This window comes from Mesocricetus auratus, unplaced genomic scaffold (genome assembly GCF_017639785.1).
Source record: "Mesocricetus auratus isolate SY011 unplaced genomic scaffold, BCM_Maur_2.0 Super-Scaffold_100009, whole genome shotgun sequence".
Taxonomy (NCBI): domain Eukaryota; kingdom Metazoa; phylum Chordata; class Mammalia; order Rodentia; family Cricetidae; genus Mesocricetus; species Mesocricetus auratus.
Window position 1 is genome coordinate 63,513,634 of NW_024429193.1, and position 27,687 is coordinate 63,541,320.

At 44.5% G+C, this 27,687-nt stretch overlaps 1 protein-coding gene across 2 annotated transcripts; it reads right to left on the bottom strand.

The window, feature by feature from the left end:
• Nucleotides 1-3,197: 3,197 nt before the first annotated feature.
• Nucleotides 3,198-26,206, bottom strand: S100a11 (S100 calcium binding protein A11). Of its 2 annotated transcripts, XM_040752289.1 has the most exons (4): nt 26,175-26,206; nt 22,471-22,558; nt 4,283-4,435; nt 3,198-3,468 (listed from the first exon to the last, which is right to left on the bottom strand). In XM_040752289.1, the coding sequence occupies exons 1-4, from the start codon at nt 26,189-26,191 to the stop codon at nt 3,313-3,315; spliced, it is 414 nt and encodes a 137-aa protein (XP_040608223.1). In that variant the 5' UTR covers nt 26,192-26,206; the 3' UTR covers nt 3,198-3,312. The 2 variants fall into 2 exon arrangements, with proteins under 2 accessions (XP_040608223.1, XP_005080321.1); XM_005080264.4 differs by lacking the exons at nt 22,471-22,558; nt 26,175-26,206 and adding an exon at nt 7,596-7,744.
• Between the last annotated feature and the right edge of the window lie 1,481 nt (nt 26,207-27,687).

Genomic DNA, 27,687 nt, shown 5'->3' on the forward strand with positions numbered 1-27,687 from the left:
CGCATGGCAAAGGCCCTCTTCTCTGAAGAGTGGGAACCAGGAACTGGTTTGGTTAATATGTTAAATAGTTAGCTCAGAAAGGTTTAACTGAATGCTCATAAAATTAAGATGTAAGGAGATGACTTAAAAACTTGTACATTTACCAGTACTTCATGTATTAGCTTTCTGACATAAGTCACACTTAACAATGATTTTCAGTTACATTTACTTATTTACAGACAGACAGTAGGTATTTAGCCTTCTTTTTTTCTTTACTTGGAAAACAACCTAGATGAATGACCCTTCCAGTTTTTTGGTTTTGTTTTGTATTTTAAGAAAGAGTCTTTCCTTCTGTGGCCCTGACTGGCCTGGAATTTGCTATGTAGACCAGGATGGCCTCCAACTCAGAGATCTGCCTCTGCCTCCTAAGTGCTGTGACTAAAGCTGTGAGCCACCATGCCCAGCTACGTCTCCATTTTTATAGCCTGCTTTCCCATATTTGTCTCAACTACACCTTCATCAACCACAAGAATCTTTAGTGTATCTGTCTCAACATGTCTTTGAGAAGAATTCAATGTGGTTTAATAAAGACAACAGAGTCAGGCAAAGCAGAGACGGAGGAGAACAGTAAAGTAGAGGCCAACCTGGGCTACTCAGGAAACAAACAAAACCAGAAGCCATTTCTTTAATATTTATTTTTATTTGGATGTGGATGTGGATGTAACTGAAGGTGCCCATGGAAGCCAGTAGAGTGGGCTCTCTCCGGAGGTATAGTTACAGGCGGTTGTGAGCTACCACGTGGGTGCTGGGAGTCAACCTCAGGACCTCTGAAAGAGCAACACACCTGCACTTAACTACTGAGCCACCTCTGCAGCTCCCAGAAACTGTTTTTATGGACTAGGGGATATTAAATTAAGTTTCATGTAACAAGAGCAAGTACAAAGGATTTAAACAGATTTGAGACCAATAACAAATACACTCTAAATAGCTTTTCAATGATTGTGTATGTGTGTGTGAGAGAGAGAGACAGAGACAGAGACAGAGACAGAGACAGAGACAGAGAGAGAAAGAGAGAGAGTACCTGCCAAGCTTGACATATCCACATTTTTAGACAGAAGTGGCGATGGCTAAGTATGTCAGAGAAAAGTCAGAAATAAAGCAATGAGGGTGCAGAGGAGGAATAAAGACACATGTGGGAAGAAATGACCACTTAGGCTGGGACATGAAGGTTAGAGAATGCGGTTGAGGTGGAAACAGGCCTCAGGAAGGGGAAGAGAAGGACAGCACATGGAGGAGAGTAGACAAGCTCAATGTGCTGGAACTTAGTGGGGTGGGAGCGGGATATAGGAGGCAAGAAAGGCAAGAGGTGGTGCACCCAAGGGAGCGGCCAGCACCTGGCCCTACACACCCCAAAGCACTGTGGAGCCTCCCTAGGCCTTCAGCTGGACAGCACCCTGGTGAGACGCTGCAAGGGAAAGCCGGAGCAGGGGTCAATTAGGAAGCCACTGTCTTAGGTGAGAGGCCATGGCCTGCGCCAGGGTGAAGTCAAGATGCAACCTAGGAGAACTGGACAGACTTGAGGGTCTGGCGGGGAAGTAAGACATGGAAGAGAAGAGCTCAAAGCTGATTTCCATGTTCCTGGGTAGGACCACTGTGTGTCATTGCCCGAGATGGGGCCAGTGGAGGCGATGGGACGCAGATGGAGAAGACAGTAAGTTCAGCCTGGGATATGATGAGCTTGAGAGTGCAAGGTTCTTGAGAGTCAGAATCTTCTCTGCCTTTTTATTACTCCCTGGGAGATACTATGAACAGTGTTCTACTGTTCAGATTAATATTTGCTTGATCCACGAATACACAAAACAAAAGCTCCTTGAATTGTCTTGTGTAAAGGGGTCTAGGCGGCCGTTTTGAAGCTCAGGCAGCAGAACCAGGTAAGGAGATATAAGTGTCCCTGGTACCTAGGCCTTTGGCACGCTCAGCCCACCACTCTCCTGAACTCATCAGCTCTGCCAAACCAACCCCTCCTCCTAGCATCTCTCTACCATCCATTCCCTTTTCAGGGAGCAGGCACTCTGTAAAGGGTTAGTGTTGGAATTTTCAGTAGACAACTTGACGATAATTGGTCTTACTTCTTACCAGAACCTGGTGTCGCCTGGCAAGTAAAGATCACCCAGTTAGTCTCCTTGAACCCTGATGTTTCAAATGGGAGACACTGGTTTCTTGTGGGATAGCAGACAGACTAGTATAACATTAATATGTGTGGTACTTTTCCATCTCTTCACTGGGAGTAATGGTATGTTTTTATTATTGTTGGTTTTTTTTTTTTTTTTTTTTTTTTGGTTTTACGAGACAGGGTTTCTCTGTATTGTTTTGGAGGCTTATTGTTGTTTTTTAAATACAGGGTATACCTGCAAAAGGAATATGGAGACTTTATGGGTTACAGACAGCCCCCCTAATCATGTCCCACTAACCAATTAAAGCCCTCCGGAGGAAGCCATACTTACACCTAAAAAGCCTGGTACTTGTTATCCTGAGGCACTGACTTTCCTTTGGACCTTCAGGGGCCAAAACAACCTCACAAACAGTCTGGTCCATTTTCCTTAACCCCCTGGGAAGGACAATGCAATACTGTAACTTTCTAACATGCTATCTGCTGGCTCCTGACCATCCAGCCAGGCTTTTTCTGTGCAGCTCTCAGGAGGGCTAGAGACTGAAGACATTATATCAGCTAGAGGCAGTCATAGGTGAGGAAGTTTATACCAAACACGGAGCACTGACGGCTCGCGCTCTGTTCTGTCCCTTAACCTCCCCAGTTCCTTCTCCTCAGCTCTTCAGCCTCGAAACGCTTGCTTCTTCTGCCTTTCACATATCAACAGTGTACTATGAAGCCACAGTGGCATGCCCACGTGCCCATCATATCTCCTCCCTGGGACATCTGCCCTCACAGGGACAATCCTTTGTTCCACTTCTCTTCCCCACTAGAAATCGAAGGCAAGACCGTGCCTGTCTGACTGTATCCTCGGGGCCTGTGACACAGACAGTTACTAAGTGAATGATGACAGCAAATGGCCTCTGTTCAGCAACCTTAGAAACATGAGCTGACTCTAGCTGTATCATCCAATCATCATGATTTTGTGCATACCCAAGAGGCATCTTCACTGTCTATTAGGCCACTTCTGGTCATCCTCCTTTGTCATATAAATCTACTGACTCCCACATAAATAACATTGTTTTATTTCTACCAGCAGGAATGGGTTGCATTTTATGGTGGGTGTGGTGGGCTCAGTGCAGGTGTGGATGGGAGAGGATGTGATGACTTGGCGGCTGGAAGGGTTAGACACGCTTCTGGGAAGCCTTGACGAAGGACTCATGGCATGCTACAGCTAAGCCACCAATAAGGTTGAGAAACTCTTGGAAATCTAGTTGCCCATCGCTGTTGAGATCCAGCTTCTTCATCATGCGGTCCAGGACACCAGGGTCCTTCTGGTTCTGCAAAGACAAAGACATCTTTATATTTCACTTTCTACGGTGCTTTTAAATATTCTCAATAGAGTATAAGGTCCAGGAAAGGGGTTATTAATAGTCCCCTTTTCAACATGAAGAACAGAGTGGAAGGGACCTGCTTTAGCAGCAGACCTGGACATTAACCTGGACTTCCTTGCTCCTTATCCTGTGCTTTTTCTGTGGCATTCAGGGTTATTCAACTTTGTAAAGGTATTGCATGCAAGTCCTACACGTAAACCATATGGAAGAGAGTGGTTTCAAGTAGATCATTATAGGTCCTGCTTAAGAAGCCTCATTCCCCCACCCACCTGAGTCTACACACACACACACACACACACACACACACACACACACACACACACACACCACTATCTATATTTGTATTTAGATTAATTTAGAAAGCTGTTAGCCATATTTCAAGTGAGTAGAATATGTGTCTGGCACAACCGTGTGACTTCTGGCTACTCCATCAATAGTGTAAAAATGGAATATTACTTTCATCACTGCAGAAAACTTTATTGGACAGGGTTGCCTTACAGCCTTTGGGGTAGAGAAATAAAATATGAAGTGATCCTGTTATGGCACATGTCATTTCACATACCATTCCCAGGGCCAGGCCATTGGTATGGCTCACATGGAGCTCACCCCAAGATCCAGGGACTCAGCCAGGGCTGAGAGACAGACCCCTTGGCCTGGAGCTAGGGAGAAGGAGGTAGCTCTGACTCTTAATGCTTGGCCATTCTGCCAGGTTCCCGTTTTGTCCAGAGAGCAATCCATGTGTGGAGGCTAAGACAGGTACCTTGGTGAAGGCGGCCAGCTCCGTGTTCATGAAGCTGAGGAACTCAGTTTTGGAGAGTTGGAAGCTGTTCCCATCCTTCCCACTGTACTTTTGGAAAACAGCAATCAGGGACTCGATGCATCTCTCAGTTTCTGTGGGTTTGGACATTTTTGCCTTTGAAGGAAACAAAAATGCAGAGATCAGCTTAAAAATATTTTGAGGGATTCCCTGATGTTATTGTTTTTTAACAGATGAGTAGTACTCCATTGTGTATATGTACCACATTTTCTGTATCTCTTTTTTTCAGTTGAAAGACATCTAGCTTGTTTCCAGGATCTGACTATTGCGAGTAAAGCTGTTATAAACATAAAAGAAAGTATTTTGAGGGTTAGAAAGGCTAGAGAATGGAGAGTACCAGAAGGTCACAGTGCCTCGACGTGGGCTGAAGAAGTTTCTTGAAGTCTGACTCATTTATCAGGGGCCAGAGAAGTGGCAACACTACAGAGAGCGACATCCTGTGACCTTCTTTCTCATAGCTCCACTGTACGTGTTCCCAGTGCAATAGAACATTCCACATGGATGACGTTTGGAAACACTAGACAGTTCAGATGAGGGAGAAACCTCTGATATTCTCAGACAGTGTGAGTAAGTACATGATAGTCTGTATGCCCCTCCCCCCATGCGCTGAACTTTGGAGGGAAATTACAGTGACCTATTCCCCAAGAGCAGGGAGAGGCTGCTGTGATGATTGGGATGCCATTAAATTAATGCCAAACTCTTGAAACCAGGCACTTCTTTGAAGAAAATAAACAGCATATCTGTAATTGTGCACTGGGAGGGGGGGTACTGAACAGACACAGACACATTTTAGATGGGCCAAAGTATATTCAAGTAGGTGGGAGGATACATATGCTTGGAGGATCGAGAGCTTGGGTTAACCTGGGCTACCTAGTGAAATCATAAATAATTCTCTCTCTTTTTCTCTCTCTTTCTGTGTGTGTGTGTGTGTGTGTGTGTGTGTGAAACAGACAACTATAAGCCATTAACTTGCTTGTGCACGTTAATTAACTAAGGCACCAGAGGGCAGATCACCCCTAGGTTCTCAGCTCCCAGGTTTCTTTCTGCTGACATCTGCCTTTGTTTCATCCAAGTGCCACTAATTTCCACAGGGATGGTAGCTGGAATTTCTTATTACAGAGTTGAACCAAAGCTGTGGTTGCAGCAGAGAGTGCATCTCTGCTTTTCTCACAGCAGAATTCCTAAAGGAAATTCTACTGGGTTGAGTCATTCCTGCAGAATCTGAGCCCAGAACCCAGAATTGAACTGTTGTGCTCCCCCTGGTGGATCAGGGCATAATTGCAGGATTTCTTGGAACCTGCCGGGCCACGCCCTGAAGCTTCTTGATTTTAATTAGTTATGATTTGGATGGATGTTAACAACTGCAACTTAGAATTTAGCCATTGATTTCTCTCTGATGGACTTCCTGGACATGAAAGCCAGTGTGATAAAGATGGCACAAGCTAGCCGGCCTGTAGCCCCTGGTTTCTGCTCCTAGCACCTCCTGTCTTTAGGCACTTTACCCTCAAAGTTGCCCTGCTATAACCCGCTGCACCTAGGAATGTTCAGAGCACCTGAACCTTCTGGAGATAAATCCTTTTTAAACAGCCACAATGTTGGAGATTTAAGCTCCCTGACAGGAAGCTTTAACTGAGGGAGAGAAAGGTGTTGGTAGGCTCAGGGCCTAGAGGGGAAAAAAAAAAAAGCAAAACAAAATGCCACAGCCTAGAAACAAGTGTTTGCACAACATGCCCCTCCTATCAGAACTAAAATCTCAATGCCTTATTACTAGTGTGCCATGTGACAGGAGAAATCTGGCTTGGGGCACACACTAGACTGGGGAGAAGGTTTCAGGCTGATGGGCCAAGCTCTGGGACTGTTTTCCACACCTACAGATGCTTCCTTCCCCTTCTTTTGTAGAATGGATTGCTAGGGTGGGGAGGTTTTGCCCATGTGGAGCAGTGGCTGAAAGAAAAAGCCCTCACCACACCACACCCTTTTACGTGATGGGAGCAGTGACTGCAAGAAGAAAACGTGTAAAAGAGTTTTAAGTGCACCCTAAACATTCAACATTGCAGGAAAGCCTCCCCATGATGGGAATATGTGAAAGGGGTAACCGTACCAGTTAACTCTTTCATTCTTAACCAAGGCCAACACTCTTCCTGTGTGATGAAAAGGGGAAGAAGGAAAAAATAAGTAGGAAGTGCTAAGAGACTGACGCACCAAAGCAGGGGTCTGCAAACGTTTTTTCTTTTTAAATAAGGGGCAGCTGTGACTACTTTTAGCTCTTTCTGCTCCATAGGGTCCTGTTACTCTGTCACCGTAGTCCAGCACCAAGGGTGACAACATAAAGGGAAAGTGTGGGGGAGTGCCAATAAACTGTATACACTTGGTTTTCATATAATTTTCGTGTGTCACAAGGGATCGTTTTCCTTTCGACTGCCTTCCAGCCATTTAAAAACAAAATCTATGCTTAGTTTGGGACTAGAGCCTCTCTCCAAAGTTTGCTGGGCCTCTTCATTGGAGAGACAAAGGAAAGTAGACGTTATGGGTGAGTTAGTGGAAAAGTCAGACAAACGAGGAGACGGGCAGGTGATGCAGGGAGGGGCTGAAAAGATGGCAGGGAGGGGAGTAGGGGGAAAGAGGAAAGGAGCGGGCTGGGAGGGACTGGCCTCCTCCCACATTCTTGCCGGCGGTTCCGCGGGCTGCAACAGGCTGCAGTTTCGGTGCACGTCTGTGTTCCTTGGCCCTTTGCCCGCGGCTTCCCGCAGCTGATTCCCCAGAACTCAGGAATAAGAATAAGTTCTGAACCGCTCACTTTCTGATCTGCACGAACGCCTGGCGACGCCGCCCAGAACTTCTCCCGGATCTCCAGCTCTCCGGCGGAGTGCCCGGCCTTCCCGGATTAGGTGGCTTCGGCCGAGGTCCCCGCCGCCCGCTAGGTTGCAGGGGCGCAGGGCCCGGGGACTCCGGCGGCCACACCCAGCCCGAGCTCCGAGGCCAGTCGGGCGGCCACACCCAGCCCTACCCTGTATCTTGCCTAAGAGAACATAAGTCCCCGTTTCTTCCCCCAGGCTGCCATTAGGGTGTAATTTCGGACTTCGTGCTGCCCTCCGCTCTGCTCTAATTGCATCCCACACGGTTTCTTCTTCCTGGTCTAGTTTCTGCCACGTCCACACTAGGTCCCAGATACACCCGGCCGAGAGCACGCGTAGCTTTGCCCTTTGTTCTTTTCATTGAAACGGAAGAAAAAAAAATCTAAAAAAGTTAGACTTACCAAGTTGGTGAGGAGCAAAGCCGAGCGGCGACTGTGGCTGATGGCAGCGGGGACAGGAGTGGCAAGCGACCGGGGTCCGGGTCCCACCCCTCAGCCTGACTCAGGCCGGGCCCGCCCCCGCCCCCGTCCCCGCCCCTCCGCAGGCCTCGGCCTGTCCCACTGCGTTCTAACTAACTCCCTTTGCCTAGACTCAGGCACAGGCACACACCTCCCTGGGACTCCAAAGGCCTCTCTCCCTCTCTCCTGTGAATCTCAAAGATCTTTGACTTTGGGGCAAGTCTGTCCATCTGCCTAGCTCATTTCCGTGCCTGGGACCATTTACTCTTCAGGTTAGATAAGCAGAATGGTTCCTTTAAAAAGAATGAATCATAGTTGTCAAGAACTGTCTATTCTACTACACTGAAGATATTTAATGAACTGTGGTGATTTTAATTTTTTCTTTCTTTTTTTTTTAAGACATGGTCTTCCTATGTAGCTGAGATTGACTTTGATTTTATGTAGCATGGGCTGACCCTCGAACTTAGGACCCTCCTACACTCCCCTCCCCCCGCTTCCCAAGTGTTGGACTTACAGGTGTGCACCGCCTGGCCTAACTGACTGTAATGATTATTGCCAACAGAAAATTGATGATCATTGTCTAGAGATAATTTTCATCCTGCTCCCACACTTTAAAGTGGCAGTTAACAAAAAAGAAAAATGAAAATGACCAGACTATCGCAGCTAAACAATGGCCTGGGCTAGTGAGGCATTTGCCTGCCTGCATTTCAATAAAGTTGGAGATTGCATGAAGCACTCTGGCTTCTAATCCTAGGTCCACAACATCTGCAGTACTTTTGTCAGGAATGGTCTCCCTTCTGAGCTTCCATTTCCTCATCTAGACACAAGTCATGTCATGTTTACTATTTAGTAAAACTCTTAGGACTGTCACATAGAGTGATATCTTTGTGGGGACTCCAGAAACTGCAGAGTAGACACGAACAGAGCACGGTGTGACTGTGTCCTAGCGTCCGCTGGCAGCTTCTGTTACTGACTCCTGGGCACATGAGGCCACATCCTGTGCTCCAGTTTCATCTTTACTCCACACTCACAGCTTCTGGACCTTGCTTAGAACCCCACTAAACAAATCAGATATGGTGGCTCTTGCCTGTAATCTCAGAACTTGCAAGGCTGAGGCAGGAGGGCCGCTGCAAGTGTGCGGGTAGCCTGTGGGCTACATATATAGTGAGTTCCAGACCAATCTGGGTTACAGAGTAGGCCCTGGTCTCAAAAGAAAACTAAAATCCAAACCAAAAGAAGCATACTTGAAAGCCCCACCTGTGTTTGAAACTCAATAATTAAAGAAATAATTAGATTTCCCTATCCACCTACCCCACTTCCCCATTTCTGCCAACAATGTGGCCATTTTTCTGTTTTCCTTACTTGAAAACATTGCCACAGTGTTTTTTAAAAAGTATTTCTTACACATTTTTTTTTAAAATCAAGGTCCTTGTAATGTCAGCTTTATTGTACTTGGACCCACCCGTCATTATTCTACCACACTGATCTAGTTTACATTCCCACTCCCTTTTTTCCTCTGATGTTGTAACTGGGCCGTTGTCTTCCAATAAAAAAAGAAAGAAAGAAAGAAAGAAAGAAAGAAAGAAAGAAAGAAAGAGTCAATCAGTATAAAAACACATTTTCCTGATGTGCAGTTCTGATCAGCTGTTTACTTCAGAGCAAAGCATGAAACAATAAAAGTAACAAAGTGTCTTATGAGTACTTTACATCAACCAAACTTCTGGGGTCAGTGAGATGGCTCGGAGGGTAAGGGTGCATCCTTCAAGTCCAATAGCCTAAGTTTGATAACGGGAATCCACATGATGGGAAAGAGAACCAGCTCCTACATGTTGGCCTTTGACCTCCACATGTGGGCACAATAATTAATAACAAAATAAATAAATAAATTTTAAAAATCCAAATTTCTTAGTCTCTTTGTGGCTCTGAATAGCCTGCTAAGTCTTAAGGAATAAATTAAAGTGTCAGCTTGCTCTTGTGATTCCATTTGAGAGCCTCCTATGTACCAAGCACTGTTCTGGGGTCTGCAAATACAACCACAAGTGTAATAAGGTGCCTGCCTTTGAGGATCTCCAGGGATGGACTTCACACACATGGAAGTGGTGGGACACTGAAGATGGCTGCTAGAATTACTTAAAATCCTAAAGTTATGTGTGAAGTTTTCTGCATAAGGAATTCCACCCATCCCAAGAGGAAGATACATAGCTTTTATAAGATTCTTTTTTTAAAAAAGTATAATAAAAGTTACTAGCAAGCCATTAATCTAAATTACTGTATATGCCTGAAGGCAAAGGGTTATAATGAGCTCACCAGACACAGGAAATGATAAATAGATGTTTTATTGTGGATGAACTTACACAGGTAACAGTAAGTAACTGTCACTGCTGCATTCCTGCTCAAAGGATGAAGATCCTGCCTCTCTGATGCTCTTCCGTGACCCAAAAAGGACCTTCTGTCCCCAGCTCCTCTACCTTAAACAGGTCATGTCTGCACCTGAAACCACACCCAAAGGGCGTGGCCACTGTTACAAGTCCACAGACAAGCTGCTGCTACATACCCCAATCATGGACTTGTCCACGTCATAATCTTTTTAGAAAGAAAATGCCTCACTTACATCTTCTGCTGAAGTGACAGATACGGTGACCAATGTTCACATAATTTGACTGTATGTCCATTGTCTCAGCTGGCTGAACCCAAGGCCTGGCGGTGCATAGGATGGCAGGTGGTAAAGGCGCCATCCTAAGGTGAGCTGGGACAAATCCGTCCTTTATCCTTGCAAGCTGGAATTTAGAAACGCATGCAGAATTTGGCAGTTAGAAGAACTGAGGCACAGAGAGAACTAGGAAGTCAGGACAAATCAGAACTATGAGCTTGACAGCAAGAGTAAGTAAAAGTTGTGAGATTTAGACAAAGTATGTGGCAGAGAGGTGAAAACGAGTCAGTTGGTAACTGAAAATAAAGACGGCTCCTGTGTGACCAAGGCAGAAGCTTTTTGGAAAGAAAGGATATTTGGCAAGGTTGGCAAACAATGAGTCAATCAAAAGGGCTAGGAAAGTAAGAGTTCATGACAACTGGTAAATTGGTAGCAAGAAACAAACACGAGGTAACACAGGTGAATGAAGGGGCTGATCAGGAAATAAATGTGGGAATTTCCACAGTTCAGAGTAATTCTCATCGGTAGGCTGATTTCTATGTAGGGTTGAGTACACCCCTAAATGGGCATTCAAGAGTGTGATAAATGTGCTAACAGGATTATGACCAGCTGCCACAGCATTGCTGGGAAGGAAGTGAGTAATCAACTGTGGGGGAGTAAGGAAGGTGTCATGGAAAAAGTGAATTTTGAGTTGGGCATTCAAAAATCGATAAGAAGTTACCTGTTGATGGGTACCTCCGTGAATCAAGGTGAGGTCAGGCCACATAAGAGCATTTTAGGGCTGCAGACTGTGGCACTGAGACTAGGATTCAATTCTCTGTGCTTGTGATACATTGGCTACACTGATTTGCACGCTCTCATCTATACAAGGATTAAGAGTTATTCATGTAGAACGCTTAAAGATTTGATCAGTATCTCCAGAGGAAGTTTTGATGCAACCATAAAGAGGAATGGGGGGTGATGCGTGCTATCAGCGGGTGCTGATGATTCAGTAGTACTGGACTTCCAGAGATGAGACGATGGTAAATGTGAGGCAGAAACAGGTCATTAAGTGCTATTCCTGGAAATTTGGATTCCAGCTAAAACAGATATTTAAGCAGGAGAGGGAGATGATCTTTTTTTCACTCTTATAAGCGTTACAAAGGTCCTAGGGAGGAAAGACTAGAGGCTAATAACCACACTGAGGTGGCTGTGGTGATGGGGACACCTTGTTTGGCATGTTGGCTAGGTTTTGTTTTGTTTTCAACTTGGCACAATATGGAGTCATCTAAAAACAAGAAACCTCAGTTGAGAGAATGTCCCCATCAAATTATCCTGTAGACAAGTCTGCAGGGCATTTTCTTGACTGACGATCGATGTGGAAGGGCCCAACCTACGGTGACCAGTGCCATCACTGGGAAGGTGGTCTTGGGGTGTGTAAGAGAGTAAACTGAGCAAGCCAGGAGAAGCAAGCCAGTGAGGAGAGTTACTCCGTGGCCTCTGTGTCACTGCCTGCCTCAAGTTCTTGCCCTGACTTCCCTTCATAAGAGACTGCAAGCTAAAATAAATGCTCTCAAAGTTACTTTTGGTCATGTTGTTCATCGCAGTGCTAGAGTCCAAACTAGTACACTTGAATTTTGTTTGGATGTGAGGTAGGGAGAGGGAGGAATCAAGGGTTCTGCTGGGTATTCAGCTGTTAACTGGGCATGGTGTCAGGGCAGAATAAAAAGTGTGTGAATGGGTAGGAGAAGATCACTTCCATGTGAAGCTGAGACCAGCAGGGCAACTCGGTGTTGAGGGGCTTAGGCTTATCCCATATCCAGCTCATTTTCCCACAGCTTCTGGTATCATCCTTCTTACTATACTTGGTTGACATCTCCTATTCCCTTTGTCTTCTGCCCTGGAGGAAGGACAGAGATGGTGCCCTGATTACTACAGTGTTTCCAACACCCAGAAATTCTGACAGGAAGGTCTCAATGTGTGGAGAGATGTCTAGGCACTAGGGGGATGGTGATTAGCAAGGCCAGAAAAGGCTCTGTCCTTCGGGCATATCACCTAGCTTAACACAGGTGAACAAACAGCAGCTAAAGAGCAAATGTGGTAACAGAAGTAAGAAGAGAAATGATTGGGACTAGAAGGAGACCTTCTGGTGTCGTCAAAGGCACAGAGAGCAGTACAAGATGATACACATCCACTGGGCTTGGTGATTTTTATCCTTAGAGGCCTTTGGTGAAGCAGATGTGGTATAGGATAAGGAGAAGCCGTGGACTGAGGAACAATTGATAATGGAGTGGGGATGGGAAGGGTGGAGAGCTCATGTCTCATTGACTATGGAAGGAGGAGGGAGGGACAAGCAGCCAGAGAGAACTGAGGACCAAGTGGAGATTTAAAAACTAATAGGAAGGGCTGTAGAAATGGCTCACTGTTTCAGAGTACTCACTGTGCAATTATAAGGACCAGAGTTCAGATCCATGTAACAAACCAGACATCCCACAAAAGCATGCTCAGATAGGTTTATATGTGGTGACAGAGCTATCAGGATAAGATTCCAAACACACAGGAAAAAAAAATAACAAAGTCCAAGTGTAGTTGAAGGTAGCTGGAATGACTCCATAGAAGTGGAAAAGAAGAGTTTGAATGAGCATGCAGGGGTCAGAAGCTGGGAGGGAGGAGCTTGAGTGGGCCAACTGTACCAATGCATGTATTCAGTTTACAGAGTCTGAGGGACCTGGTGAGTGGCATTCATAGTTGGGTGCTGAGGGTCTCAAAATGTCACCTGCCATTTTCTTTCAGGTATTTATGCTTTAATCAGATTGAACCCCTGATTATTACCCCAAATCCTTTGTACATCTCTGTCATTCCTTGTGTTGTCTCTGTTTTGGGCAGTCTAGTTTTAGTTCCCTCCAGTGAAATTCAATGGCTTCCAGGCTCTTCCACTACAAGTCTTTGTTGATCTGCATACCCTCTCCTTTGTACCCCCAAGAAATTATAACTTTTTGCTACATGTCTACAGAACTGATGTTAGTGCTCTTTCTTTTCATTCATCATGAACATTCCTTGAGATCATTGATCTGTTTTGTTCATCTGCGTTATTCATAGCAACTTGCACATGGGAAGATGCAATAGTTGTCCATGGGACTAAGTGGAATGCAAGCTTTCAGAGCAGTGTTTTATGTAGCTTAATTCTGTACCATTTAAAATTCATAACAATGTTAAATCACTTATACCACAATAACCTTTTGGTTCTTCATATTTAAAAAAAAAACTTTCACGATACTTCAAAAGGTCCTTTACTCATCAAATATTTTTTTAAAGTCTTTATTGGATAGGTTCAGAGTATGTCAAGATTTTAAAAAGCCATCACTCCTGTCTTGGAGGATACTCAAGTATAATCTGGTTAATACAACAAGAATAGGCCCCTATTTAGGTAGAACTGCTAGATCAATATGTAACTGTCCCCAGTGCACCAAGGCCACATCTGCAAATCTGAGGAATGACCCAGGGACTCTGATGTCACTGTGGTGGAAATGGACATGCTGCATAAAGGAAGCAAAGGTCATAGTGAGTTGCAGCTGTTCTCCAATTCTGAGCTTCAGGCTTTTCATGTTTTAAATGGGGCTAGTAATTAGGAAGATAATAAATACAAAAGGACTCTTTAAGTGGAGTGGCATTATGCAAATGCTAATTGCTACTCACACTGTTGCTCTATGGGTTAAATGAAAGTGTCCTGTGTAAACCCTTTGCAGACTTAGAGTATCATTACTGTTGTCCTTCCAGATTCTTCCATCCTCTCACTTCCTACAGCCTCTGCCTTAATTGCTGGCACTCATAACTGGCACTCATCTTGTTGCAGAGACATCTCTAAGGCAGTGTCAGCATTCTTATCCATGTTGTCAGAGCTGAGTGCGTGTTTTCTTCCTCTACTGCCTGCACAGCTACATTCTTTCGTATTCTTCCAGATCTCTTCCCTGCTGATGGTTAAAAGTCATGACACTGTCCCTTGAAAACTGCTGTTATGTCTTCAACTGCTGTTGGCAAAATTGAGACATTTTCTCTTTCACAATGATCCACAGAAAATTGTGACATATTTACTCCAAGGACATAAAAGAAACATGTCTATTAACTTGGGACCTGAAATGTTACTGAAGTTTTCTCAGAGAGTCTCTATATTGCTTAGTTATTTTGTTAAAATTTGGTTTCTTCATCTTGGAATTCAAATTCCTTTGTGGCCCAATTCCAACTATTTCTGTTGTTTTTTTTTCACTCACTATGAATCTAGTCAAATTGAACTTTTGCTACCTGTAGGCAGGGTTGATTTTCCAGCTACTTTTCACTGATAAGAACCAGTTATCACTGATTTCCAACCATGCTATTGTTAATGGACTTAGGGGCCATAACCTGTGTCCCTTGTAAACCAAGTTCAATAACCTGTCTGCCAGGATTCAAATTATAGTGCAAAGCAGAGAAAGGAGATTTATTCAAAGTGGAAGACAGACATTGGGAAGAGGGACAAAGAGATCCAGTGACACACCCAAACCCACCCTCCACCCCACCCCCCCAAGCCCATCTTCAGGGTTCCTGACATGAGGGCATCAGAAAAGAATATTCTTTGTGTCACACCAGGAAACACAACTAAGTGAAAGTAACTCAGCAAGGCACAACCTAAGGTAGGCTAGCAAGCACACCACTGCAGTAGATCACCTAGCTGGTAGTCTAACTCAGGAGGAAACTGTGCCTTAATCCCCTGGTGAGAGCCGGACCTCACGATCTGATGCTATTGGCTAATTCATAACTGGTGCAAAGGGTGACAGAGAGTCCAGTCTCCGGGCTGTGCAGGCAAACAAAAATTTCACAAGATGGTTTTTTTTTTTTATAAGATATGGGCCCTTGGTGGGCTAGCCACCTTTAATAGAAAACAAAACCATTTCTACAAGGATGGGCTCAAATAGAAAGCAAGAGATAGGCAAAACTGACGGGTTTCAAGGTGTGACTTCCCCATCCACCCTGTCTCAGCTCTGGCTCTCTTGCAAGGCCATCTGACATCTGTAAATTGTTTCCTGGATACAAGTTCCTGCTCTAGATGCCCCCGGGGCTTCATCCATTTCCTCTCCTAGCAGAAGGTTCCCGCAGAAATGCTTACTTTGGTGTGTATGTGTGAGTGAGTGTATGTACATGCCTATGCGTACGTCTATGTGGTGTGTGTGTTATAATATTGTATGAGGCGGGCCTTGTCCCATTACATGGCGGGTGAGAGACAAACAGGCCAGGCAGACGGAGCGTAAGTGAGAAATTTTATTAGAAAGGGAACAGAGAAGCGAGGAAAATGAGAGAGAGAGAGAGAGAGAGACAGAGAGAGAGAGAGAGAGAGAGACAGACAGACAGACAGACAGACAGACAGAAACAGGAAAAGTCCTGTGAGCTGAGGTGGGTGGAGTGCATTCTGCCAGGTGACAGGGGGCAGGTCAGTAGAATGCCTGAATTCTTAGAGTATGTGTTGTGTGTATGTGTACATGTGTGTGTTTGTTGTACATATATATATATGTGTATATATGTATGTGTGTAAGTGGGAGATTATGTGTGTATGTTGTGTGTATATATTTATATGTGTATGTATATATTTGTATGTATTGTGTATATGTGTGCATATTGTATGTATAAATTTGTAAGTGTATTGTGTGTATGTATTGTGTGTATATATTTGTATGTGTTGTATTATGTGAGTATATGTGTATTGTATGTATGTGTTGTGTGTATATATTTGCATGTGTGTTGTTTGTGTCTGTATATTTGTATATGTGGTATGTATGTATGTTTATGTATCCTGGCCATGAGCTGAGAGTAGCTTGTTCCCCACACGCTCTCTGGCATGCTGTGCTACCCTGCCATAGAAGTAGGACCAACTGACCAATGACTAAAACCTCCAAAACCATCATCCCAAACAACTCTTTCTTCCTAAGTGGATTCTATGGGGTAGCTGTTACAGCATGAGAAAACTAATACAATAATTGCATAATGACTTAACCAAAACACACCTTCTCTGGTGGGTGAGATGGCTCCGTAGATAAAGCTTCCTGCTGCCAAGTGTGATGACCTGAGTTCAATTCCCAGGATCCCCATGGTGAATGGAGAGAACAAACTCTTACAAGTTGTCCTCTGACCTGTTCACCATGGCACAGCCAAGCATTTCCCTAAATGCATACATACATATATATACACACACAAACATACATATATACATATATATTCATGTAATTCAAAAATGAAAACGTAACAACAAATAACCTTCTCTATGAAGCTTTCACCCATCTCTTCTAGCTAGGAACCGACTTTTTTTTTTAAATGTATCACTGCCCTATCTTTAGCTGTACTTTTCTTGTGCTTTGAGATACAGTCAATCTTGACAGCTAACCATCTTTCCTAATTAGGCTGTCATCTCCTTCAGGACAGACTCTGGAGGACAAAGTCCTTATATGGGACAAAGACACCAGTTAGCTAAACCTTGTCCTCTGGCCTCAATTCTTCTGCACTAACCCTTTCCTGTCACAACTAGAGGTAGTTAGGGGAGGACAGGTGAGGCTAGCTGCTCCTAAGCTTTAGCAGGAACTATGTGAGAGTCCTTGTGAGTGCAAGTCATGGAAACTTGACTCAGGCTACTTAAAAATATTCTTTTAAGTGTTTATTTTTATTTCTTTTTGTGTGTATGGATTCAGTGATAACATCAGCACCAGGCATTTCTCCATTTCATACTCTGGTCTATATTGCCCTAATAATCACCAGTGGCCACCAGTAGCAGGGGCCCCTCAGGTACACATACTTCCTTGGCATCCAGAGAAGTCTTGCTTCTCTTTCCCAGAAGCCTTATACAGGCCTCTCTTCACTTTTTCACCATGTGAGAGCCAGGAAGCTTCTAATTGTGACCCAGCAAACAGGCCTCGGTGACACTTGTCTGTCAGCTCCTTGGCCTTAGACTTCTCAACCTCCAGAATTGTGTGGTACAAATTACTGTCAGAGACACTGCCTCAAATGACTTGGGGATGCCTATCCCTGGACCAGTCACTGGTCAGTGGAACAGAATCCCGTTGAGACAATTTGTTTGAGGTAGAATGGATATCAGGGAGCTATAGTAGATTGTAGCTGCAAAAGTACCTGTAAGGATTCAGACATTATGGGGGCCTGCCCCTGTCACCTGCAGAATGCACTCAGGCAGTACCCTGGTCAGCCCAGGATTCCATGACTATTAGCCTGCACACAGGAGGTGTAAAGGACCCTTTAAAATAAAGACCCATGCCCACTTACTCTCTCTCTTCCCTGCTTTTCCACTGGGGCAGACAGGACGTTTCCTGTCTCCCTCTTCTCTTCTGCCCTCTCTCTGTCTCTGTGTCTCTTTACCTCTTTTCTCTAACCCCCCCTCTCCTTCCCTTTCTAATAAAACTTCTCTCACTTAAGCTCTGTCTGCCTGGATGTTTGTCGCCCTGCCCACCCCCAACACCTTCCCACCCCCACCCCCACCCCTACACGCCTCACCCTGGTACTTTATCATAACAATGCCTGCCTCTCACATGCTCTCCCAGTGAAATTTCAAATTCTTCCCATCAAGAGGTGGGACCTACCATGTGGTCTAGTCACACACATGCCTAAGCTCTCAGCCTGACTTAGTAGGTGGAGTTTAAAGTCATCCTCCCCCACATTATCAGTTTCAAGCCAGCCTGGGCTACATGAGACCATGTCTCAAACAAAACAAAACAGCAGAAATGGGGGGGATCAGTTTCTTCTTGAATCTGGTGGACTTGTGACCACTTTGTAAGTTTTGCTACACTACATCTTAATATTTTTGGTCGTGAGCCTAGCCTTTAACGGCTGAGCCATCTCTCCAGCCCTGCTACATGATTTCTGAGATTTAATATGAGAGTGTGATTTAGTTTGTTCAGGCTCCCTCTCTCAGGGCACGTAGGAAACTTAGCACGGTGCTGCGGGGTCTCTCATGTTGTCTGATAGACAGACCCACGGGGAGGGGACTAATGGCAATTGACTGCCAACTTGTAAGAGTCTCAGCCACAGATCCTCCAGCCCCAGTGCCTCTGCCTCTGCTGATACCATGTGAGGATGAGAACAGCTGTTTCATGGCAGAGTTATAGGCTGGTTTGCTATGTAGCCATAGACAGTGGGACTGGGGGCTCAGTGTAGAAATCCCTGTCTCTTCCGTGCTTCCTCTTGTTTCTGGCTCTGTCGTTGGGTTAGATGTCAAGGACAAAGCAGGAGGTGAGGAGCTTGAGGAAAGATGTGAAGTCTGAAATTGTATTGCCAAGCTTAAGTTATTCACTGATTTTAGGCCCTCAGCTTTACTGTCCTGGGCTAACAGCTTCTTATTACTTTTGTTTTATCATCCCTGACCCTATTCCCTGGCATGCCGTGACCCCATCATTTGCTACAGAGCCCTCCCTTCCTTGTTTTCAAAGCAATTTCTGCAGAAAAGTCTCAGCGTATCTATAATCCCCTACAGTTTAAACCCTGAGCCTTCTTGTCAACGACTTTATAGCTGCAGGCTTGCACTCTGTTCCAACATAGATTTAGCCCCACTACAGAGTGCTTTTACAAAGTCTTCGGTGGTGCCTCTGCCTAGAAATGGCCCTGCTGCCTCTTCACATCCTTTGCCCAGCCATCTGGCAACAGATAGGCAGATGTAGTGCAGTCCAGCCGACGGCAGGAAGAGAAGAGCTTCCGAATCAGTGTTAATCACGAATCTCCATCTTCGAAGGGTCAAGTGTTGAGATGACTTTAGCTGCTTGTGTGTATCAAGGGCAGGTATTGCTGTGGCTTTGCTTACTCTGGCTTTTTATTACTTCAAGGTTTTGAAGAGCCAGCCTGCCTCTGTCTTGGGCTTAAAAGCCATCTTAGAGTAAAGACAAACTAGGCTCATTCCTGTTTATGATTAGACTTCTGTTTCTCAAGGATTGGCCTATGCCCTACCTGTAACCTTAACTACAAATGGTGCTAGTACTGCCTGCTCCAGAAATGTGAATCATGTCTTTGTTTCAGGAGATCATTCTAACTTCTTATGTCTAACTTCTTATATTTATGATCTGCTCCTGTAACCCCACCTATTTTGCCCACCAAATCCACCATTTGGAAACCCCCTACCCCTAATCTATAAAAACCTTGTTTTCCTCACATCCAATGCTGAGCTCTCAAACCCTGCCTTAGGGGGAGGCAGCCCATGTATATGAATTAAAAAAGCTTGCTTTAATTAATTGATTTGGCCATGATGATTTCTATCAGTGGTCTTTTTTTCTCCCATCTTTGGAATTAACAGCTTCTATTACTTTTTGTTTTTATTTTTTGATTTATTATTTCTAATTAGGTGTGTGTGTGTGTGTGTGCGCGTGCGCGCACGCATGTGCACTTACATGTGGGTATGTGAATGTGAGTGTGGGTGTCAGTGGAGGTCAGGGGCATGGGATCTCCTGGAGCTGGAGCTACAGATGTTTGTGAGCCACCTGTTGTGGGTGTTGAACCAGATCCTCTGGAAAATCAGCAAGCACTCTTAACCAGTGGGAAACCTCTCAGTCCCTCGGGATTTCTTCTCAAAAGGATCACTGACACACAGAAGTTCTTGCTTTTATACTGTCTGCATTCCTGGAGCCAAATCTATTAGAGGATGGAGCAAGGTGTGTTGCAGGACTTGCAGAGAAACAGCAGCAGGTCAGAGCCAGGATTCTTGGCTTTAAGTAGATACTTGTTCGTACTGACTTGGTTGAGAGGTCCTTCCTTTCTGGAAGTGACCACTGTCTCCACAGGGTTCCCTCAATGTCCCCATCTGCCGTCTCCATGTCCCCCCTCCCCACCCCATGTCCTGAGTATGATATATCAGCCCATGTGTTTCCTGGCAAGCTGGAACCCAAGCTCAGGCCTTGAACATTTCCACACACTGATGGAAGTTTCTAGGTGGTCGCCCAAAACACTGCAAAAAGTCCCTCCCCCTTTTTGAGAAGAGTGATGGTGGTTATTCAGAGAGTTGAGAAAAGGGAGGTACTGTATACACTACAGGATCTGATGTCCTTCACATGGCAGATCTTCCTGGCCTCCTTATGACTAAAAGCCAAATTCTCTAATCCTTAACTGACACCATCACTGCAGACATAAGCAGTCAGAACATCTTTCTCTTGTTGTCTGCACTCTCAATTCCTACAATAAATGTTTTGGATTTCAATGATTGTCCTGGCAGTTAATTTCATCAATGTTGACATGCTGCTTTCAAATTCCTAGGTTCCCTGGAAGCAACCTAGATGCCCCCCAACCAAAGAATGTATGGAAAAAAAATGTAGTACATTTACACAATGCAATATTACTTAGTGGGAAAAAAATCAATGAAATCTTGAAATTCGCAGGCAAATGGATGGAACTGGAGGAAACCATCCTGAGTGAGGTAACCCAATCACAGAAAGACAAGCATGGTATGTACACATTCATATTATGACTATTAGACATCGAGCAAAAGACTACCTGCCTACAATCCATACCACTAGAGAAACTAGGAAATAAAGAGGACCCTAAGAGAGAAATACATGGTCCCCCAGAGAAGGGGAAAGGGACAAGATCTCCTGAACAAATTGGGAGTATAGGGGAGAGGGGAGGGAGGTAGGAAAAAGAGAAGGAGCGCAGAGGAGGGGGAAAGAGAACATGAGAGGGAGGAATATAGGAGAGCAACAAAAGAGATATCTTAATAAAGGGAGCCATTATAGGTTTAAGGAGAAATCTGGCACTAGGAAAATGACCAGAGATCCACAAAAAAGACCCCTACCAAGAGTCTAGGCAGTAAAGGAGAAGCTGCCTCAGATGCCCTTCCCCTTTAATAAGATTGATGACTACCTTAATTGCCATCCTAGAGCCTTCATCCAGTAGCTTATGGAAGCAGAAGCAGACACCCACACCTAAGCAATGAGCCATACTCCTGGAACCAGTTGTAGAGAGGGAAGAGGGATGAACAAAAGGCTCAAGACCTTGTTGGAGAAACTTACAGAAACAGCTGGCCTAACCAAGCGAGGGCACATGGACCTCAGTCATAAAGTTGGTAACCAGCATTGAACCAAACCAACCCCTCTGAATGTGAGTGCCAGTTAGGAGGTCTGGGCAGCCGGGCGGTGGTGGCACATGCCTTTAATCCCAGCACTCGGGAGGCAGAGGCAGGTAGATCTCCGTGAGTTCGAGGCTGGGCTGGACCAACAGCCTTGAAAACAATACAGAGAAACCCTGTCTCGTAAAAACCAAATAAATAGATAAATAAATAAATAAATAAATAAATAAATAAATAAAAGGAAGTCTGGACAGTCTATGGGACCAATATTTATCCCTTGTGCACAAATGGACCTTGGGAGCGCATTCCCTATGGAGGGATACTCTCCAAGCCTAGATACACAGAGGAGGGCCTAGGTCCTCCTCCAAATGATCCCCCGTAGAAGGATTCCCCATCCTTGGGGAGTGGGTGGGCATTGGGGTGTGGTGGGGTGTGGTCAGGGGCGCACAGGAGGATGGGAGGGAGAGGGAACTGGGATTGATATGCAAAAAAAGATTGTTTCTAAATTAAATAAATTAAAAAAACAAAAACAAACACATTCCCGGGTTCAAACACTATCTTCTGCCTCAGCTGTCTACAGACATTTGCCATCTTACCTGTCCATCACAGAGTTACTTTGGGATTTCAGCTAGCCCATCTTGTGAAGGTTTGGGACCAGATGGCTGGTTTTGGCCCAGATGAAACACCACAGTACCCTCTGAACATGTGACAGTCCCAGGGTCCATTTGGTTACACACACACCTCTTTGTGAAGAGAATGCAAGTTCTTTGAAAATGAAGGTCCTATCTTAGGTCTCTCCCCTATTCTTCAGTTAGCAAAACATAACACACTTCTGATATAAACAAATGATTAGAAGGTCCGTGTATCCTAATTTTCCCCTTATAATACTGATTTTCAGCCTTTCTGTTCTTTCTACATGATCACACCTGTCAGATCAAGTGCTTCCATGGTTTACAATAAGGTGTTTCCTTTAGACATTGTGTATTGTATGTCAACTTCATTCTTTTTCTCTTGGCTATTGTTTTTTAAGAAGGTGTACTACATCCAGTTGCAGAGGAGCCTAGAAAGAGAAACAGAAGCTTGCCATTTTTCCTAGACTAATTGGCTATAGTACTCACTTTCTTGTGGTCCCTTTGAGTGTCAGAGTTTGTAGGAGGCAGTGATTTGTGGGAGGTGCTTGGCTGAGCATCAGTACTCCAAATCAACCTGGAATAACAAGGGAAACCAGGAAACTGAGCTGTAGTGAGAGTGCAGGAGACTCTATAACCAATCAGCCAATTGTGAAACAACCAATAAAACTGTCTCTATGCACTACTTATATTTCCTAGAAATGCTATGTCATTGGTTGCAGTCCTCTGAACTTCTGGTTTTGGGGGCTCCCATAGTCTTGGGCCTCTTGTTTTACTTTGTTCTGCTTTGTTTATAATTCTTTTTTAAATAAATAAACATTTATTTATTTTTTATGTATACCGTGTTCTGCCCAAATGTATGCCTCCAGGCAGAAGAGGGCACCAGATCTCATTACTGATGGTTGTGAGCCACCATTTGGTTGCTGGGAATTGAACACAGAACCACTGGAAGAGCAGTTGGTGTTCTTAACCTCTGAGCCAACTCTCCAGCCCCTTGTTTATAATTCTTACATAAAATTTAAGATCATTAATTGGGGTTGGGGGAACAAGAGAAGGAAATGGAACATATGTATCAGAAAAGAAGGGAATAGTAATGGTGGGGGAGGGAGGGGGCACAGACAAGCCAATTGGGAAGAGAAGGTGTGTAGGAGGGCAGTTCAGAGAAGTGAATGAGAAGAAAGAATAACTCTGTGTGTGTGTGTGTGTGTGTGTGTGTGTGTGTAGACATGTGAAATGATATGATTTTGTTATGTCAGGCAAAAACAATAAACACAGGGATTGCTGTTTTTGTGGATACACAGTCACTGGTGCACTGGCCAAGTCATCTATTTTGGGTGTCTTTTCCTATCACTGAACATTTCCATCTTCTTGTTTGTTTTTCTTGAGATGCGATTTCTCCAGTGTCCCAGGATGGCCTTGACTGCTACATCCTCCTGCCTTTAGAGATTACAAGCAGGCATCACCACACCTGGGTCTTATTCTTCTTAACAGCTAAATTGACTTTTATTATGTAGCTACAACACCAAGTGTTTAACAATGTGCTTGTATTGGAAGGCAACTATAGTTTATTTTTCTCCAAGGGATATGCTCTAGGTCATCTGTATGCCTAGACATCGTTGAGGACAACCTGCCAGACCAAACACCAGTGGCTTCCAGGATAGGAGCCTCGGAAATTGGAGATTCTACAAAATTGCCCCTAAGGTTAGTGCTGTGGCGGAGGGAAAGCAAGTCCCTTAGGCTTGTAAGCCAGCATGTCTGCTTGGAAAGGCATTGAACTATAGATGTCAGGTGTTTAGACAAAATTGTCTCATCCGGAGGAGACATTTGTGGAGCTGTGGCCCCTGGACGCTGTCTGAGGCAGGCTGCTTCCCTCCTGATTTCCCAGCCAGTCAGGGAGCTCTGAATCTTTCACCTCAATCTCAGCACTTGTGGGAATCCGGTTTCTTAGTCGTCTCATGATACAGAGCCAAGGCAAAAAGCCAGCCAACAGGAATTACCTGTTTCTTAGCCCCGGGTTGCCTGAACGGTCTGCCATTTCCCAGTTACATTTCTTAAAGATGTATTTTATTTTTGAATTCATAGTTATTAGTGCCTCTCCCTGTGGTTTGGCGGGAGTAGCAATCAAATACTAGTCTAGAGCTAAATAGTTTCAGTTTTCAGTGTAAACATGGGGCAGGCTTTGTGGCAAGGGCCTTTAATCCAGATTTCCGGGAGTTCGTTGCCCGCCTGGTTTACCGAATACATGCACCACAGTGTGCCCTTGGTAAAATGGCCACTGGGTGCCAGTTCAATGGACTGTGAGAGTGTGCGGTGGACGGGGTGCAAGTATCCTGAGACCGGATACCCGTGAGGGTCCGGCGGGGTGGAGAGTAGACTTGAGCCTAGTGGATGCTCTGCGCCTTTGCTGGGAACGGTTAAAGAGAACCGGCTGTCGGGCAGGAAACTGTGGGTTTTGATGAAGAAGGGGGGGGGGGGAATGCGCTCGATTCTGCCGGGTTGGTGTCCAGCCAGGAGCAGGGTCGGGGTGTCTAAGCAAGGCCCAGGAAATGTCTCAGATTGACTGAGTCAGCACCACGGCCCCTTCATTCGCCAGGCGAGTGGGTGGGTCGCTGGGACTCGGTAGGTACTCAGAGTGTGGGGATCTCAGGGGTCGGACTGTGGGACGCAAGCTTTCCTGACTACAGCAGCCAAACTCAGATTTAGAGATAAGAGCCACACTTCAGAACGCCGCCCCGCCCCCTCTTCCCCATTCCCCGCCCTTCTGCCCACCCGCAGCGGCCCTCATCCCCTAAGGATGCCAGAGCTAGCAGCTAGAGGGAAGCCTTGTGGTGGTGTCCCATCCCCCACGTACCTTCCGAGGCGGAAGATTAAGTAGCCTCGGTGGGCAGGGAGGGCGTGTCTTACTCAGGTCGCTCTGCTTCCCACTTCCTCTACTAGGGAGGAACTTGAGACTTAAAGGAAGCTACAAACCCCTGAAAAAATAGTCATCATTGTTGCATGCCATCCGAGTCCAGCAGTGTCTCTCTCCTTCTCTGTCAAGTCATTTTTATAAGTAACTTGTAGAAGGGTCAATGATAATAACTTTATTTGGTGGGGGGAGCATGCCGATAATGTTTTGGGGGGCAGTGGTGGGAGGATTACTGAAAATGACATAGCAAATTCCAGGTGAGAATTTGTCTTAAAAGCCAAACCAAACCAACCAACCAACCAACACCTCCCCAAACCATACATGCATTTACTTATATTGTGTATATTTGAATTTGTGTGTCTAACTATGTGTTATAGATGTGATGTATTTGTGAACTCTCATGCATAAACCTTGTAAGTATCAATTCCAGATTTAATCTGTAACAGGCTCTAATTTAGTATTTCTTCGGGTCTGTTGTTTTTGTTTGTTTTTCTTGCACTTGCACTGATTAAAAGCAATTCATTAAAAAAAAAATCTTTGAAGGCTCTGGATTTTTGTTGATAAATGGTAACCGTCCTCTTTGTTCCATAAGTGCAAACCATTTATAAATACTAGTTCAAATTGGCCAACCCAGTTAAAGGCTTTGCTTCTTTTTGTTTGTTTGGTTTTTGTTTTTTAGAGACAGGGTTTCTCCGTGTAGCATTGGCTGTCCCAGAACTCACTCTGTAGACCAGGCTGACCTCAACCTCACAGAGATTCACCTGCCTCTGCCTCCAGAGTACTGGCATTAAAAGTGTGTCCACCACTGGCCAGCAAAGGTTTTGCTTCTATTCATCTCTTTCTACTAGTTGCCAAGTTAGAGTTATCTGTCTGGTTAGATAGAAACTACCCTGGGTACATTCTGGTATGTGAACATATGAGAAGAAAGAATAACACCCTGTCCTTTCCCAAAAATAAGATGATTCACGTTCTTGCACAACACAGTGCTTTGAGCTAGTGGTATGAGAACACTGTACCCTCTGTCACCGATGGACACTTGAAAGCTCTTCCTGGAGAGCATATGGCTACTGGCGTCTGGCCCACCTGCAGTCATCTCTCTAGGACAGTCTGTCTTCTCCACTCAGCTTTTGTCTTTGGGAGAGACACATATGCAACTGAGAGGAAGGAAGATGGGCATCCACCCATCCAGGCAGAGCTGCCACAAGGTGAAAATATCTCAGGAAAAAGATACTTCATTCTCCAGAGAACTGTCTTATGAAGATTCACAGCACAAAATTTCACTTACATGGTCAATTTCCCCATTCCTGCTAGAGTTGCCATGGCTTTCCATACTCATCTTGTGACGAATTTGGTTACTTACACAATGTGCTCTTTGGCCAGTGTTCTTTTTGTCAGTGTTCTTTTTGCTCAGCAGAAGTTCCAAACTCTTAAGTGTGCCCTCATGGTATACTAGAAACTTAAAAAAACAAAAACAAAACAAAACAAAAAACCCCACAAAACTGTTTGGAAGCTGGCTCTGATGGTTTCAGCACTGCTATGGCAGCAGTGAAGGATATAGACAGTGTCATGGATGTTTTGTTTATCTCTTGTAAAACCTGTGTAATTTCATTACTGCTTTGTAAAAACAAACAAACAGCCTTGGGAGGCAGAGGCAAGTGGATCTCTGTGAGTTTGAGACCAGCTTAGTCTACAAGAGCTAGATCCAGGACTGCCTCCAAAGTCACAGAGAAACCCTGTCTCAAAAACAACAACAACAGCCGGGCGTTGGTGGCGCATGCCTTAAACCCAGCACTTGGGAGGAAAAGGCAGGCGGATCTCTGTGAGTTCAAGGCCAGCCTGGTCTACAAAGTGAGTTCCAGGACAGCCTCCAAAGCCACAGAGAAACCCTGTCACGAAAAACCAAAAAAAAAAAACAACAATAACAACAAAAGCCCACCCTCTTTTATAGTATAATTGAGTATAGTAATGATGTGATAATTCCTAGGTGGAAAAAATAAGGTGTTTTTAAAAACTATTTTAAACATTTGATTATTGTCTATACTGGTCATATATGTAGCACTTGTCATCTGTTGGTTATGAAACATTCCTGAATTGCAAACCAAATCTATTTTATATAATCCACACAATATATTTTGATTTGACACAAAAATCTATAGATAAAAGAAATATACTAATATTTGACTTAAAACATTTGCCCTGGAGTATGGTGGCACACACCAGTAATCACTGTACTAGGGGTGGGTGTGGAGGGGTATAGGGTGGATATGGCGGGGCACGGGGTGGGTGTAGAGGGTATAGGGGTGAGTGTGGAGGGCTAAGGGGTAGTTGTGGAGGGGTATAGGTAGAAAAAGAAAGATCAGGAGATTAAGGTCACCAATGGTTACACTGAGTTCCAGGTCAGTTAGGGACACAAAACTTCATTTCAAAATGCAAAAACTAAAACCAAAAGACCAGAAAAAAATCTTTTATGTAATTTGACATCTCTTACCCAGAGTAGTATTGTTTTAACAGGTGACTAATCAAGTATTAGGAGCCTGGGAAATATCTCTTGAACAAAATCGCATACAAACACTACAGAATATGGATATAATGGTCAGTACTAAGCATAACTCTTAAATTTTGTTGGGCTAAAAGCTTAAAATGTGAACAATGTTTAGTAAAATTAGAGAAATAAACTTAATAACTTACAAGAAAGGGAGTTCACATGTTAGTCTTATAATTTTTTTCAGTTACTTAGTATGAAATAAAGGATTCACAAACAGATGCAATGCCTTCTTCAGTTTTTACAGGTATTGAAA

Coding starts and splice junctions, on each gene's coding strand:
- S100a11 (XM_040752289.1), bottom strand. Junction 4,436..22,470: donor CTCAAAGGGACCACAAGAAA/GTGAGTACTATA, acceptor TTTCCTTCAAAG/GCAAAAATGTCCAAACCCAC. Junction 3,469..4,282: donor AGCTGGCCGCCTTCACCAAG/GTACCTGTCTTA, acceptor TTGTCTTTGCAG/AACCAGAAGGACCCTGGTGT.